This window comes from Manis javanica, chromosome 14 (genome assembly GCF_040802235.1).
Source record: "Manis javanica isolate MJ-LG chromosome 14, MJ_LKY, whole genome shotgun sequence".
NCBI classification, from domain to species: domain Eukaryota; kingdom Metazoa; phylum Chordata; class Mammalia; order Pholidota; family Manidae; genus Manis; species Manis javanica.
The window spans coordinates 2,203,806-2,219,815 of record NC_133169.1 but is presented as its reverse complement, the minus strand read 5'-3'; the positions used below and the strand labels follow the sequence as shown (position 1 = coordinate 2,219,815).

Here is a 16,010-nt window from a genome sequence, read left to right as displayed (position 1 = left end):
GTGGTTGGCGGCCCTGGCAGCGATGCAGAGTGGGAAGAGAACTGGGTTTCAGCAGGGTGGGGCTTGACCAGGAGAAGGCCCTGCGGGGAGAGAGGGCGGCAAGTGGTGCTGGGGGCTGAGTCCCAGTCGCACCTTGGATCTGATCTGACAGACAGGTGAAGATCTGCGGGAGATGAGAGGCAGGAAGAGCACGGGAGGCGGGACAGATGGGGGGTCGGGAGGCAGGCGGCTGAGGGATCAGCAGAGTCCGCGTGCTGAGGAGGTACCCTGGAAGGAAGGGGTGTGGCTAAACCTGAGATAGGGCCCAGCTGTCAGCAGCGCTGGGGCTCAGGGGCCCGGCCTGGGGATGCCGCGGGCTGGCAGGCCTCCCAGGCCAGGGATGAGACCATTGGAGAGAGTGGGCAGAGCCCAGGCTTCTGGAGGCTCGTCTGGGGACGAATGGCATCGGAGAACCACCACAAGGGAAGTGAGGCGGGTCAGGAGGCACTTGTGGAGCCGCTTTATTTTCTGGAACTGGCTGATCAGCTGGAGTTGGCGATCGTGACCCTGGCTTTAAGAGCTGAGTGTCCAGATGGGCCAAAGAGTGACAGCATGGTTTTTTCCTAAAGCCACTTGTTTATCAGCCAGCTTTGGCATGATTCAATCAAGTCTGTCTTAAATAGATTATCTAAAAGCCATTTAGGGATTCAGTTAGTTTTTTTGGCCAAAATTCCGTGACTGTAAACTCGGACACTTGGCCAGGCTCCACCTCTGAATAGCATCTCAGGGTAACATTCTGGCAGCCAGGCCTTGGGGGCAGGGTTCTGGTTTGAGAAAATCCTCCGGCAACCTTATTTATTGACTTTACAGGCTGTGAGAAACGAGTCAGAATCACACAGTGAGTCCGGGTCACACACCAGTACTGCTCCTCGAACGAGCTGGTCCCGGAGCCCAGGCTTTGTCCATCCTTCACCTCCAGTGCTCGGGGCTGTTTTCTCCCTGCCCACAATGGCAGAGAACGTCTTTTGTTTGCTTCTTGTTTGAAAGAAGGGCTTGTTTTGAGGTTTGGCCCACAAATAATAATCCATTGTTCTCTGTGATAATAATCCACCCTCTTTAGCAAAAAAAAATCTGCTTGATGTAGTGTGGCTCTCAGTGTATTTAAGAGAATGGCCAAAAGTGCCCATTGTGTCCTGAGAATAAACATTTGGACGATGGTTGGGAGGCTGGGGGAGTGCCCTTCTGCTTGGCCGGAGTCACGGTTAAGAAACCTCGTGAAGAAAACAATTCTGAGTGTGACTGTCAGTCCCAGCTGACAATACCCTTCCTTATTCGGGTTGTCTGTTACATCCTAAGAATAATTGGAACACTGTAGATACGGATTCTGTACAAACTATTCCTTTTTAAAAAATCTTATTTTGAAGATAATCTTTTCTGTATTAGCTTCAGTTTTTTCCAATTTCAGGCCAAATAAGTTTCTTTCTGACCTTCATTTAGTCCATAAAAGTCATCTTGAATGAAAATTATTTTTTCTTAGCAGCAATCCTTAATAACTCTTGTAGTTGCCTCTGATTACAGATCTTGAAAAAAGCTATTTTTGTATTCCAAGTGATCGACATTTTAATCACTATTTCCTGGGCTTAGGCTGACTGAAAATTCTCTGGGTAAAATGGAAATGTGACCCAGTGTGGCCGTGGCCAGCTGTTTCCTGACACGTGTACCAAGCACACTGAAATCTAATGGTAGATAAGATTTCACTAACAAAAACAAAGCATGCTAGGCTTTTTTTTGCCTTTCTAGAAAAAGGGTCAGTTATATAATAAACGTGGCTTTAAAAGTAAGTGATATCTTACTTTGAATAGCTTTAATTGCATTAAATATGGAAATGAGAAAAATTAAATGTGATAGCAGTTGAAATATAACAGTCAAATATGAGAACTATCTAAAGAAGTGAAAATATGGCCTCCACATGATTAAAAATAGACCATCAGGGAAGCAATCAAGATGTCCTTTAGGTGGCAAATGGTTAAGCTGTAGTATATCTGTGGGGTGAATATTATTCAGCAATTAAAAGAAATGAACCCTATGCCACTAGATGACATGAAGGAAGCTTAAATGAATATGCTAAATGATGGGGGCGGATCCGAAGAGACTGCATTTACTGTATGATTCTGACTATAGAATATTCTGGAAAAGGCAAAAATACAGAAACAGTGAAAAGATCAGTGGCTGCCAGGGGCTTAGGGGAGGGAGGAGAGGAATGAGGAATGATTAGGTGGCTCACAGCCGGTGTTTATGGCCTAAAGCTGCTATGTATTTTCCTTGAATGGTGGATGCATGTCGTTATCCATTCATCCAAACCCGTAGAATGCGCAGCACAGAGTGAACCCTACTGTGAACAGTGGACTTCACTGAACAGTAAGGCGATAATATTGGCTCATCAGTCGTAGCGAACACTCCACACCAGTGCGGGATGTTAACGGGGGGATCTGGGCATGGGAGAGGGGGAATATATGGGAACTCCACTTTCTGCTCAGTGCTTCTATAAACTTAAAACTGCTCCAAACAATAGTCTATTAATTCAAAAGGAAACTTAAGTGTTAGGTATAGCGGAACTAGTAAAATTATCTTCTTACTAAAAAACAAAAATGAAAATCCCAGACTCTGCTGTTTGTCCTGCCTGTGGAAGAACCTGGCAGCAGAGTACTTCGCCGGAAGCCGTGTGCCCCGCGGCAGACATGGCGCCCTCTCCCGGGACTTCCCGCTGTCTCTCCCTTGTCTTTTCTGATGAACCTGCCCTGGGTATTCAGGGCGAATCCCATCCAGGCCGTCCTTGTCCCCCTCTCCAGTGACCGCGGGCGTGGCAGCCTTGGAGGTGTATACACCAAAAGAAATCTTCGTGGCGAATGGGACCCAAGGGAAGCTGTCGTGCAAGTTCAAGTCCACGAGCACCACCGGCACGCAGACCTCGGTATCCTGGAGCTTCCAGCCGGAGGGAACAGACACCCCAGTGTCGGTAGGCATCCCTGCTGCCCTCCAGGCCCCCCACCCTCTGACTGCGCAGGGGAGCGGGGCTGGGAACTGTGCAGGCCTCAGGCCCTCCCCTCTGCTCCGCACTCTCCAGGAAGAGATGAGTCCCGCGTCTCCCACACGCAGCTGGTCTCCTCTGTCTGGCCTTCCTCTCCCCCTTTACACCCCAGCTCCCGCCCACCATCCAGTCCCATTTCGAAATTTACCTTTTCTGCAGAGCACCCCCTGACTGGCTGTGCTGACTCTAATAGTGATTTATCCTGCGTCTTTTCAGCTTTCATTTGCCCCAGTTTTATTTGCATTTCTTTTAAGCATTCCTTTCTGAAGTGATTAGGAGTTTCTGGATTCCCCGTGTAGCCCATCAGAGGCAGCGGTGTTCTTCGGGAGCTCACTGTGCCCTGGGTGTGTAGGGTCCTCACAGACACGCAGGACGCAATCCCTGAGCCCACTGGGGCCTTTAGGGCTAAGGATGCACAGTGTGGCTTCAGAGGTGAGTGGGAGAGCAGAAACGGCCCGGAGGCCAGAAGGGAGGGTCATCTGTAGCCTGGTGAGTGCTTGGCGGGCAGTGGGCGCCCCGTGGTCCTGATGCTCATGGGTGAGAGGGAGGCAGTGACACTTCCCACCAGGGGTGTCATGAGGCTGAAGTGGGCTCGTTCGGGTCAGGTGTTGCTCCCAAGGGTTCTGGTGCATCAGTGTATCCCATCACGGTTGTTCCCTGTTGACCGTCCAGTGAACATCAGCACATGACTTATCAGTGCTTCACACATCTTGGTTGTCGGCACTAGGAGGGGACGGTCTGTTATTTCTCTTTAATTAAGGTAAATTCTTCTTTTGAGCGACAAGTTCCATTTGCTGGTCACTGGATGCTGAGCCCATCACAGCCTAGATCACAAGCATATGAACTCCACACCTTAATGAGGAAGGAGTGTTTCCCCACTTCCAGGTTATGGGTGGGGGTGGAGGAGAAACGGACTCGGACCCTTTTCACCCATGGCTGCGGCACACAGGCCGGCATTGCTCAAGCCCTGTTTGTCACACGCCAGTTCCTGTATCACTTCCCCCGTATGGGGACACCTCACTGCAGTGTGCTTGGCAGGCACTGCATTTTATGTAAACTGAAGGTTTGAGTCAACCTGCGTCGAGCCAGTCTACTAGCATCATTTTCACAGCAGCCGTTCACTTCGTTTCTCTGTGTCACATTTTGGTAATGCTCAAAATATTTCAAACTTTTTCATTAGTACTATATTTGTTACAGTGACCAGTGATTACAGCTTGCCGAAAGCTCAGAGGATGGTTAGCATTTTTTTTTAGCAATGAAGTACTTTTGAATTGAGGTATACACATTTTTTTTTATATGTAATGCTGTTTGCATACTTAGGAGACTACAGCAAAGTGCAAGCAGAACTTTTATATGTACCAGGAAATTCATTTGACTCACTTCATTGTGATATTCCCCTTATTGCGGTGGTCTGCAGCATTGCGTGCCATCTCTCTAAGCCATGCTCTCTCAGAAAGGTTTGTGGGTGACACTGTCTGTAGGCTGTAGGGATTGCTTAAAGCAGTGATTGGCGTCTCTTGTCCTCACTTCCAAGGAGCCTCTTTTACACATGTGTACGTTTCCTAATTGCCGCCCCTTCCATGAAAGTTCAGTACTACAGCTGTGCTGTGTACCTGTGCTTCTCATGTAAGAGTAAGACTTTCCCATCCTCCCCCGCAGAGCCGCTGTTCGCCCCGGGGAGACACCACCCCTTGGAGAGAGCTCGGTGCTCTGTGACAAACCTCCTCTTACAGGAGCCGCAAGGGGGTTACCTGCCTCAAAGCCGGTGTTCATCTGTCAAAGTTTGGAAATGTTACTGGTTTTGTTTTGCTGTGGGCCTTTCTGTTAAAAGTTTGCCCTCGAGGCCCTTTCCCGAAGGAGCAGAGCAGTGACTTGTGACTTGTCCGCTGTCTGCGGCTGAGGAGACCCTGAGGGTCCCCTGCAGGGAAGCCGGGAGTATGTGTGGACGTGACTGTGGCCTCTGGGATAAAGACATTGTTACATTTGCAGGTGGCTTCATATTCCTATGTGATGTAATCAGAGTTGTATATTTTCTGCTGAAATAAGTCTCCAGGAGAAAAGCTCTTTTGCACTGGGTTGGAATATATACACCCCCCAATTTCCAAATTCGTGAGAGGACCTATGTCCCCGAGACTTATACAAAGGAGGATCCCTGGGTATCGTGCCTGAGAAGGAGGGAAGGCTGGGGGAAGGGTGGGATTACAAATGCGGGTGACTTACTCCGCAGGTCCAGTGATGTGACTGATTCTGTGTCTGGCACCGTGCAGGAGTGAGAACAGGAATCCTCACGAACGTAGGAGGCAGTCAGAGGCATTCTAGTTCAGAGCCTGTGAAGTTCTCAACAGCATTTAGGTCATATTGAGCACAGGGCATGTATTTGATAAATACTAAATTTTTTTTTTTCAGTGATCATTTAGGCATTATAGAGAATGGAATAGAGGAGGTTGGGGCCAGTTAAGAGGCCATAGCCCAAGGTGATAAGGGATTGAAATCAGGTATTACCAGTGGGAATCCAGTAGAGAGAAGAGAGAAACTTTTGAGGTAGAATTGACAAGGTTGGGAGATGAATTGGATAGGAAGGAGAATAGAGGAAGTCAAGAATTCCTCCAAGATGTGTGGCTTGGAAGACTGGAAGAGCCATCAGGTGAGATGAGACCGCAGGTAGAAGATGAAATTCGTCGGGGAGGGCGGCAGACCTGGAGGGTGGGGGCAGCTGGGTGGTCCAGTGAGTAGGCATTTGGGTGAGGAGCCCAGAGCTCAGGGGACACTGGAGGGAGAGTGGTTTGGGAGTTGCTAGAATAGATGGCCATTAAGTCGCAGGACGGATGAGGCTGCCCAGGTCCAGCGTGCTCAGAGGGCTCTGCAATGTCCTGTCTGAATTGCTCGTGGAGCTCAGTGGTTGGCTGATGGTGATTTCCACCACGAGCCCCACTGTCACCCCATCCCTGACTAAGAGCACAGGCACCAAGCCTTCAGCAAAGCTGCTGGGATTGTTGTCAAGTGTCAGGATAGATCCCCACCCATGAGGCCTTCCCTTGCTCTCCTGGTTTGACAAGGTTTGCTTTGGGACACGAGTTCCTTTGCTAAGAGGAGGTCTGCGGAGCGAGTGGGAGTGGAGAGAGGTGGGCTAGCGGCTGAACCTTCAGAGGCAGGCAAGGCCATGGTGTGTTGTCTGGACTTTGCTTCCATAGCAAACCAGTAAGTAAGGTGGAGAAACCCATCAGAGTTTACTGCTCTATGATATTTAGGCTTTGTTTTCTTCATGCCTTTGTATGTCTTTAAACTTCATAAATTGGGGTTCATGGGCTCAGGCAGGGCACCTTTGCACGAGCGTTGGCCTTGGAGAGTCAGCTGGTCCTGACTGGGACTGTGGCTCCTCCGCCTATTACTGCTGTGACCTTGGGCATATGGCTTCTGGGTCTCCGTCTGCTCATTTATAAAAGCGTGGGTGGTGGTCACTGCATCGCTGCTATACTGCGGATTTGGGATGTTAGACTAGTTTCTCAGCTGAAACAGGATTGATCCCTATGACTTCTAAACCCTTGTCTGGCGTAGGTTCCATAGCTTGAGATTTGCGATCTGATGTATTTCTGTATGAAGTGTTTTTCTAAGGCCTTCCATGGCACAGAGCCCAGAGCGTCTGCCTTTGGGAATAGCTCACGTGTCCTTTCTTCTAATTGCAGTTTTTGCACTACTCCCAAGGGCAAGTGTATGCCGGGAATCACCCACCGTTCAAGGATAGAGTCAGCTGGGCTGGAGACCTCGACAAGAGGGATGCGTCGATCAACATAGAAAATATGCAGTCTGTACACAACGGGACGTATATCTGTGATGTCAAGAACCCCCCTGACATCGTCGTGCAGCCAGGGCGCATCAGGCTCTACGTCGTGGAGAAAGGTGCTTCCTGAGGCCGCAGTGAGGGCGCGGTCCTCTTGCAATCTTGACTGGGAGAACCAGGGTGGCCTCGAGAGAGCGTCTGGGAGGCGGACACTTGCTGTGCAGCTCTGCCCCCGTCTCCGCGGCCCTGAGGCTCTGCCCGCCGCGCCCGGGGCCGGGCCACACTCCTCCCAGCTCCTTCCATACCCGCCGTCTGGAGCCTGTTGATCCCACGTCATGTGTGTTAATTTTTCAGTGTTAGTTGGAAGTCGGACCAAATTCATAATGGTTGGATGGGGTGGGCAGTGGGGAGATGAGGACTGGATGTCCTCCAGGGGAAAGCTTTAGAGTCCACAAAAATGGAACACGATCTACTCCCCACTTTGAGAATGAGCAGGAAAGGCTCTGGTCTGTCTCATGAGGGGACCAAGTCTGCTTTGTTGCCAAGTAGACAGGTAAGTTCACATGCCCAGGTTTTCTGTGATTTTAGAGCATTGAGGGGTGTGTGTGCAGAAATGCTCCCACTCCTTCATCAGCTCATGTCTGGGGTGCCACCAGTCAGATGGGAGGGTCTCATCGCTGGATGATAAAGGCGGGTGCAGGGACTGCTTACAGAAGGTGCTGTTACTTTAGCAAAGCTCCGTTTCCTGTGCGCGGCAGGGCACCTGAGCTGTCTGTCCTTTCTCCCCAGAGACCTTGCCTGCGTTCCCAGGCTGGGTGCTGGTGGGCATCGTCACTGCCGTGGTCCTCGGGCTCAGCCTGCTCGTGAGCATGGTCCTGGCCGTCCTCTACAGAAGGAAAAACTCCAAACGGGACTACGCCGGGTGAGAGATGCTGCTGTTTGGGGGAAGGGTGGGGGAGGGAGTCTGGGTTTATGAAACATTACAAACTTTTTATGGAAAAGGAGTAGTGAAGAATCAGCTACTGTTTGCTTTCCTCTCAGAACTGGGCAGCCTCCCTGGGAGGTGCTCTGACGTGGGCATGCAGAAATCAGGGGCCACTACCAGACATGGGCGACGACTGATCCCGGGCCATAGCCACCCTCAGGTCTGGGGACGTGCTCCAGTGCAGTACCGTCCGCTCTGCAGTTAGTATGAGTAGGCCCCAGACATCACTTGCTAGGTATGAGTTGACTTGACTGTCCCAGTGGTATCTCATAAGGTTCGGTTAGGTAGATATAGAACTCCAGTCACAGAGGGTCGAGCAGGTAAACAGCCTGTCCAGTGTGAGGCGGACCAGTCTCATCGCTTTGACCGTTCCTGGATGCACGCCTGGACTCATCCGGGCAGAATATACCAGCATAAAGAAAAGAGGACTGTGTTTATGGCTTCTCGGAGAGAAGGCCTTTGAGCGTAGGGTGTGTGTCTAACTGAAGGACCTTGTCTTTTCCCCACTCCAGCTGGGAAGCTACCCCGTGTAAGCTATGTAGAATCCTGCGGTAAGACGGACAGTGGAGGCTGGGTCCCAGCTGAGGTAGCACGCTGTGTCCAGGTGCACGGGCCACCCTTACTCTCCAGTGTGCTCTGAGGCCTGCATGCCCGGGACCCCTTGCCAGGGGACAGCGGGAAGCTCTCTCTGGCTCTGTGCTGAGCCTCGCGAGGGTGGTGCTGTGATGCATTTGAGTGTTTCAAATTCAGATGCTACTTGCTTGGAATGCTTCTCTCCTGCTGACTGTATCTGTCCCCTTGCATGGTGAGAGTTTTATGATGAAACATAACTGGAGTGTTGGTTTTCAACGTGAGACTAAGCCAGGGTGTGATTCGCAGTCTCTGTAGCTCTTGTTTTGGGTGAGTAAGGGGCAGAGAAGAGTGTGCCTCGGGGTCCTGCATGGCACTGTGAATGCTGCTCTTCTCACTGTGGTTTCTCCCCCTACCCCGCTTTTTCCACCTTGGTGCTGGGATCAGATCCTGCTTTTTCTCCACTGCTTAAGAAAAGCTGACATAGACGCCACATGGGACTGTCACAGGGCTGTGTCCTCTTCCACTCCCACTAGACACATGGTAACTAATCACACTGCTTGTCGCCGTTAATATTCATGTGTGTACTCAGCCCATCTCCCTTGTTGACGACTAACCAGCTAGCTCTGAGCTAACCCAACAGTTACTACGGTTTGTCCGCAAATATGTCACGTGTTCGTATTGGAAACATGTCGAGCATACCATCCCGTTGGAGTTGGGATGCCACAGTTCGCAGGGTTTATAGTCATCTGAATATATACGCTCCTCATGTATGATGACCATGTGTGTATGTGCTGTCGTTTTCTTTTCTCATCCATGAATCATATCACTGGTGATTGAGACCCCCTTTGTGTCTGGATACCCAAGCCTTTTTGGTTTGGGGCATGTACCCCCTGTTGTAGAGAAGTCACAGTTTGCCGAGTGCAGAGTATGCTTTGGTCTTAGTAATGACACTTTAAGGGTGAACCTCCCCAAAGGACTAAGATTGCTTTTAAAAAAATACATCATAGAGGATTTCAGCCCTGCTGGTGACACATCACTAGTGAGTCCCTTCCCGGCATCACCTTCCCCAGCTTATTCAGGAGGTAGCGCTCATTGCTGAAGATGCCTATGCCCCTGAAAAGTGCAGCCTGTGTGGCATGGTGCCCTGCAGTCCCTTCCTCCTGGGCTGCCTTCGGTTCGGCTCTGGTGTTGGTAGGGAAACGCATTGTGGGGAACGAGAGAAGCGAAGGGATGAGATGAGCCTGGATATGTGTCTGTAATTTTTGAAATATATTCAGAAATCCATTTGATGGCCATAGATGTGAATTACTATTAAGAAGGCATGGCTCGCTCCTTTAAGCCTTTATCCCAGAGGAGGGTTGATGGCAGGGGAAAAAGATACAGCAGCAGAAGGGCAAATGAGCATTAGAGCCAGAATCCCACTCAGCAGGTACCGTTACTGCAGGCGGGGGCAGAGAGGTGACACCATATTGCTTTCTGAACTTCCCGCAAAGTAGGCTTGGTGATTTGGGAGAATCAGTGTCAGTAGTTTCAGGATACGTGTGGTTGTTTTTATACCCATTGTGTTGTTACATTTTGTTTTTATACATCTGCTGCTTCATCTTGTCATCACTTGCATTTCTTTATTTTTGTTTCCATTTATTTTAATTTTTTTTTTTCACATTTGTTCTCCCAATTGCCAACTCATCAGCTGCAGTACATCAGAGAGTGTGTCACCGGTTAAGCAGGCTCCACGGAAGTGCCCCTCCGACACAGAGGGTCTGGCAAAGGGCCTGCCGTCTGGATCTCACCAGGTAACGGCTGACCGCAGCTTGGCCCCGCACCGCGCTCCGTGGTTTGGTGCTCTGTCACCTCCCTGTGGGCTGGACGAACGCTGAGCAGGAGACGGAGACAGAGACGGGACTGAGCGAGGGAGGGTGAGGGGAGTTGAGGGCTGATGTGGGAGGATCCCAGGCAAATGTGCGGAGAAGAATCTGACCTGAGAAAAGGTTTCCACCAAGCCTCCACTACCAGCTGGGTGCTAGTTAGGTGCCGTTGATGGCCCAGGTGGGATTAGGAAATAGCTTTGCAGTATAAAAAGATTCTTCCTTAAGTGCTGGAGGAAATAAATCTAGTAAACAGAGTCTGTATTGAGGTGCTGTAGAGACAAAGATTTAGTAGGAAAAGGTCAATATTCTTAGTATTGGAAATAAACCTGAAAAATATTTTGAACGAATTCTGTAGAAGAAATGGAAAGTGAGAACTTATTTTGATAATTAGTAGCCTTGATGAACAAGGAAAGTTTTGGTTTCTACTTTTTTAGGAAGTACAGAAGATAAATAACTTTTATTTGGAACTTAGCGTAGACTCTAGCGTTGTGCTCAGTATCATGCTTCGGCTGTGCTGTTGTATCTGTAGCTCTGTCATGGCAGAAATTCCATAGCTTAGTACCAATTCTGGTCTTCCTGGGTAGAAAGCATTCTTAGGGATTTGATCCATTGTGACTTTGCCAGGAGGGAGGTGTTTTGGGGGCTAGATGGACTCAAGAGGGAGTAAAGAAAATAATAACAGTATTGGGTGGAAGTAGCGCTTACTTCACACAGTCTTATAGTTTTATTCCTCAGCTGTTATACGTAGGAAGGGCACCGAGGCGTTGTGATCTTAGATTACCAAAAGCTCACCCCCGGGGAGGACAGCACCGGAGCTGGATTCCCGTCTCTAGACAGCACACCCTCTGTCACAACACCAGGCTCATTGCCGATTCCTAGTCTGTCTGTCTCTCTCCTTTGGATGGCAGATACCCCAGCTCACGGACTTGGATTGTGAGTGGGAGTAGGGTCTGAATGAAGGCATGGGAGTTGCAGATAGGCCTGGCATCTAAAGAAGCCTTGGAAGCTTTCTTCTGCCCTTGAGGTGCTGTGGGAGCTACTCACTGTTGAAAACACAAAGTAACAAAGGAACAGTGGATTTGGCCTTTGGAGACCAGGTCCTACAGCAGTGCGATCCTGAGATAAAGGAAACAGTAAGGGAGCCCTACAGTTGTCCCAGCTGCTGCCTCAAGGCCCCTCCCAGTCTGCAGGGCTGGGAGGAGAAGCTGAACAGCTTGGTTGTCCCCTGAATGGAGGAGGCGGAAGTCAGGTCTGGGGAGGCCAAGGTGGCTAGGATTCGTGAGGCAGAGCGCAGGCGAAGAAAAAACTACAACAGAGAAGGAGAACTTGAGAGATCTGGGAGGGTGGGGCCCTGAGCCTTTTCTGAGGACAGATGTGAGCATGCGCGGGGAAGAGGCAGCCGAAGAAAGACCCGCCTGGAAAGCAGTAGGTGGGTCGACGCTTGGGGCTCACCTAGGGCTGGGAATAGTCTGTGTTCCTAAAAGCCGGAGTGGAGAGACCTCATGATACACAGGGTAGTAGGGGTCCTCAGAATGGTCGCCTTAGTGGTGGGACTAAGCACCAAAATGTGGGTGCTGTGGACCCACCGTAACAAAGCTTAAAAGGAAGACTTTAGAGAATCAAATGAATCTTAAAGTACTCTGGCTGCACGCCAGAACAAAACCCAGCACCACTTACAAGAATACAACAAAATCCAGTACCGAACAATGTAAAGTTCACCATGTCTGGTAACAATAAAAACTCACCCACATACAAAAAAGCAGGAAATAAAACACATAACCAGGAGAAAAATCAATCAGTAGGAAGCCAGAAATGACAGAGAAGATAGAATTCATGGACAAGGACCTTAAATCAAGTACTATAAATCTCATAAATAACCTTAAGAATGTAAAGGAAAGCTTGACAAAATTAGAAAAGAAGTAGAAATATAAAAAGAACCAAAATGGAACTTCCAGAAATAAATTTAAAAAAAATTGAATGGCATAAACAGCAGATTCAACACTACAGAAGAAAAGATCAGTGAACTTGAAGACACATCAATAGACACTATCCAAAAAGAAGCATAAAGAGAAAGATGGGGAAATGAACAGAGCTGCAGTAGTACGCCCGTGAGCAAGATCGAGTGATCTGATTGGAGTCTGGAAAGGAAAGGAAAGAGGGGTGAGAAAAGAAATGGTAAGAAATATAGCCAAACACTTTCCATATTTATAGCCTTTTCTTCTGTTGTTTTCTTCATATTTGTAAACAACTTTATTATATTGCTATTTCTAGATATTTCCATTTTAGTTATCGGTTGACTCCATATTCTAGAAAATGAGAATTTAGTTCCCTTTTCCCCTAGCCCTTCTTCCCAACAAAACTAATGTCCACATGCCTCTTCCAATGTGGTTATCTCCCTGTAATTAGTGTATTTTTCAGTGTTACGTATACCTGCTTTTTTCCCACCATCATACCACATTTATTTGATTTCTTACATAATTTTTTTGTTTTTTGTGGAGCTAATATTTGCCTTCGATTTTTTTTGTTGTTGTTTTTGCTTAGTTTACTAAAGTCCATATTTATATTCCATCTCAAAACACCAATGAAAAACCTCAAACACGTCACACACTTTTGGTTTCCTTTTTTTCGTGGAGACATGACTGAGAACCTCCGGCTTTGTGCTGTAGGCTGCTGCGTAGCAGGCATCCTGGGCCTCCGTCCCAAGGAATCATATTTATCCTTCTTTTCTTTTGGACCTCAGGTCTTTGTCTTTTTAGTTTATTCCCATATTATGATGGAATATGTCCTCTGTTATTTCTTGAGAAAGGATGTACAGGAGATAAAAATGTTGAGGCTTTGTGTGATAAGCAGAACAATGACCCTAAAGATGCCCACATCCTAATCCCTGTGGGATGCTCACCTGACCTGCTGAGAGGAGCTTCGCAGGGTGATCAAGGATCTCGAGATGGGAGATTTCCCTGGCTTATCGGCGTGGGCCCGGTGTCATCACATGGGTTCTCACACGAGGGAGGTGGAAGGGCCCGAGTAAGAGCTCTGAAGATGCGGTGCTGCTGGCCGTGAAGTGGAGCTCAGAGTCACGAGCCAAGGCTGCAGGCAGCTTCCACCAGCTGGAGAGGCGAGGAGGCGGATTCGCTAGAGCCCCCGGAGGCCACACAGCCCTGCTGACACCTGGAGGTCAGCCCGGTGAGACCCGTTTTGGAGGTTCATCGTCTCCAAAACCGCAGGGTGATACGTTTGTTTTGCGTATGTCAGATGATTTTTATCCTTATCCGTGAAGCTTGATTGACAGTCTGGTTGGGTGAACTCCAGGTGGGATTCAAGTGAGAATCACTTTCCTCCAGCAGTCCGAGGCACCTGCCCCAGCTGCTGCCCACGCTGAGTCGGCGCTGTTCTGAGTCCTGTGCCTCGTGTGGGAGCAGTTTTATTCTCCTTCTCCCAAGATTTTCTTTAGCCCTCGTGTTCTGAAATTTCATAAAATTGTAGGTCTTTTTTATTCATTGTGCTGGCTACTCTTTTCTTTATGAAAACTAAAAATATCCTAAAACTGAAAAGTCCTTCTGTTTCCATTATTCTTTGGAAGTTCTCCTCCTTCCATTTCTTGTTCTCTTTTAGAAATCTGTGAGGAATTGTGACATCTTCTCAGTCAATTGTTCAGTTTTCTCTCTTTTCTGTTGTGCAGCTTTTGTCCGCCTTCTAGAAAATTTGTATCTTACCTTCCAACCTTTATTGAATATTTAATTTCTGGTACCTTTTCCCCCCCAGTTCTCAAAGCTGCTTCTTTCTCTCTGATCACACCACTCTGCCCCGTCTCCCTGGATTCTCACCTCTCCGAGCATATCATCTTCTCTTCTGTTTTTCTCAGGTTGCCCTTCTTCTCTTGTAGTTTGTCTCATGTTCAAAGCTTTCCTCAGATGCCCAGTGTCCTGGGTCATACCTGAGGCGCTCAGACCTGCTCACAGCTCTTCATGTAGAGAGGGTCCTGGGTCACTGGGCATCCCTGGTCGGCAGTGCCAGCCGGCTTTCCCTGGGGCCACCCAGTGTCCATTGCGGAGGGTCTTTCTCTTGGGTCCGCTGATTTCTCCTCCAGAAGGAAATCTCTAGTTTCCTGCTTGGGAGCTGAGCCGAGGAGGGAGAGGGGAGGGCTTGCTGCTCAGTAAGTGGACTTGCGTGCCCTGTTTGCCGTGCTGACTCTTGCCCTGCTGTGCCTGAGTCACCCCTCCTCTGAGTGAGCCCCTGGGTCTGCCCAGGCCTGACTGTGGTTGCTGAGAAGGGACTCAGCCGTTGTGTCACTCTGTCGGGTTCTGTCAGCATCTGCAGTGTGACAGCGGCTCAGCTTGTGAGAGTAAGATCCCCATGTCCCCTTGGTTGATTCCTGGGTCCTTCCCTGCGTGCTTCCTGTGGGCCCCCGAAGGCCTCCTCCCACCCCCCACACTGTAGACGGGGGTTTCTGTTCTCGCCCCACACGCTGTAGATATTGAGATTTCTGTTTGGGGGCCATGTACCTGGAGCCTCTTTCCTTACTTGGCTGTTTTTTATCAAGTCACACTTAACCAGCTTTACAGTTACACTTGTTAAAGCTACTTTCTGCCTTACCTGTTGCTGGAACTTACAAACCCCTTGGCAGTTAACACAAGACTTGGAAGTAGACCGTGCGATTTCCTAGCGGATTTATCGTCCAGTTTGGTTTTGTTTAGATTTGCATTTGGTGGTCATGCCAGCTTAAAAGAGGGGCTACTGTCCTGGGGTTAAAACGCTTGCTTCAGATGCTCCTCGGGGTTCTAAGCACCGTGGAGCACCAGCAGGGGCCTGGTGTGCATGCTCGGAGGCACGTGCTTCCGCCGGCAGAATCCTTGGGATATGCTCTTTGGTTTGTTCAAACCGAGGCTTTCACAGCTTAGGGAAAACTTACTTGACCTGGTAGCTCGTCTTACTGGGGAATTTGAGATTGAATACCTTTCATAAATTGAACGCAAGCGAACGTGGCGATTCTGTTAACAGTCGAACCGTTGCACGTGTGTGCATGCTCGGACCCTCTGCATGCACAGTGTCTGCGGAGCGCGGGCCCCGCCCACGGGAACCTCAGGGGCCCCTTGGGTGCCCAGTCATCTCAGGCGTCTCCATGGTGGGCAGAGTGTTTTTTAATACCCTGACAAACCAACTTGAGGAAATATTCGTAGCTAGATAAACCTAAGGCAGGTTTCGAGGATTAGGATGTGCCCCAAACTGGTATGGACTCGGGGGTCCAGTTAATGCCATCAACGTGGCGAGAATTATTTAACCTCAGCATCTGTTCCCTCTTCTTTGAACAATGCGTTGGAGCGAGCTGATGTCTCAGTCCCTTCTCAGCTCCCCGTTTCTCGCCGTGGGGGTCATGGTACTCGGGCCTCACGGGGCCGGGAGCGGGCACTCGGTGTCCGCCCATCAGCAGTCAGATGTGAAGCGGGGGCGTGGTGGGACTATCCCAGACTGTCTCTCGGGGCAGTTTCTCCCCAGGTTTCTGCGTGACCGCCCCCTGATCAGGACCCCTTCCGTTTCCTGCCTGCTGCTGAGACCCCAGTGGCTGTGGTACTGTCTGGGTGAAGAAACGACCCCATGCTATTTTATCAGAAGAAAAGGAGGAATATTTCCAGGAAGGAAGTTTGTAGGCGATGCACCGTAATGCCCAGGGAGGACGTCAAGTTGGCTGTATTACATGTCTGTCTTTGGCCACTGTTACAATTGGTGGACTTAGTAACAGAA

General features: G+C 49.4%; 1 protein-coding gene across 3 annotated transcripts in view; it reads left to right on the top strand.

Moving 5' to 3' along the window:
• MPZL1 (myelin protein zero like 1) overlaps positions 1 to 16,010 on the top strand; it is a 48,635-nt gene that overhangs the window by 27,364 nt on the left and 5,261 nt on the right. Inside the window, exons 2-6 of one of the 3 annotated variants that reach the window (XM_037023707.2) lie at positions 2,829 to 2,995; positions 6,751 to 6,964; positions 7,635 to 7,767; positions 8,343 to 8,381; positions 10,094 to 10,196. In XM_037023707.2, coding sequence (XP_036879602.2) covers positions 2,829 to 2,995; positions 6,751 to 6,964; positions 7,635 to 7,767; positions 8,343 to 8,381; positions 10,094 to 10,196 — 656 coding nt within the window. The remainder of the gene's footprint in view (positions 1 to 2,828; positions 2,996 to 6,750; positions 6,965 to 7,634; positions 7,768 to 8,342; positions 8,382 to 10,093; positions 10,197 to 16,010) is intronic. The other 2 variants (XM_037023709.2, XM_037023710.2) reach the window with 2 other exon arrangements.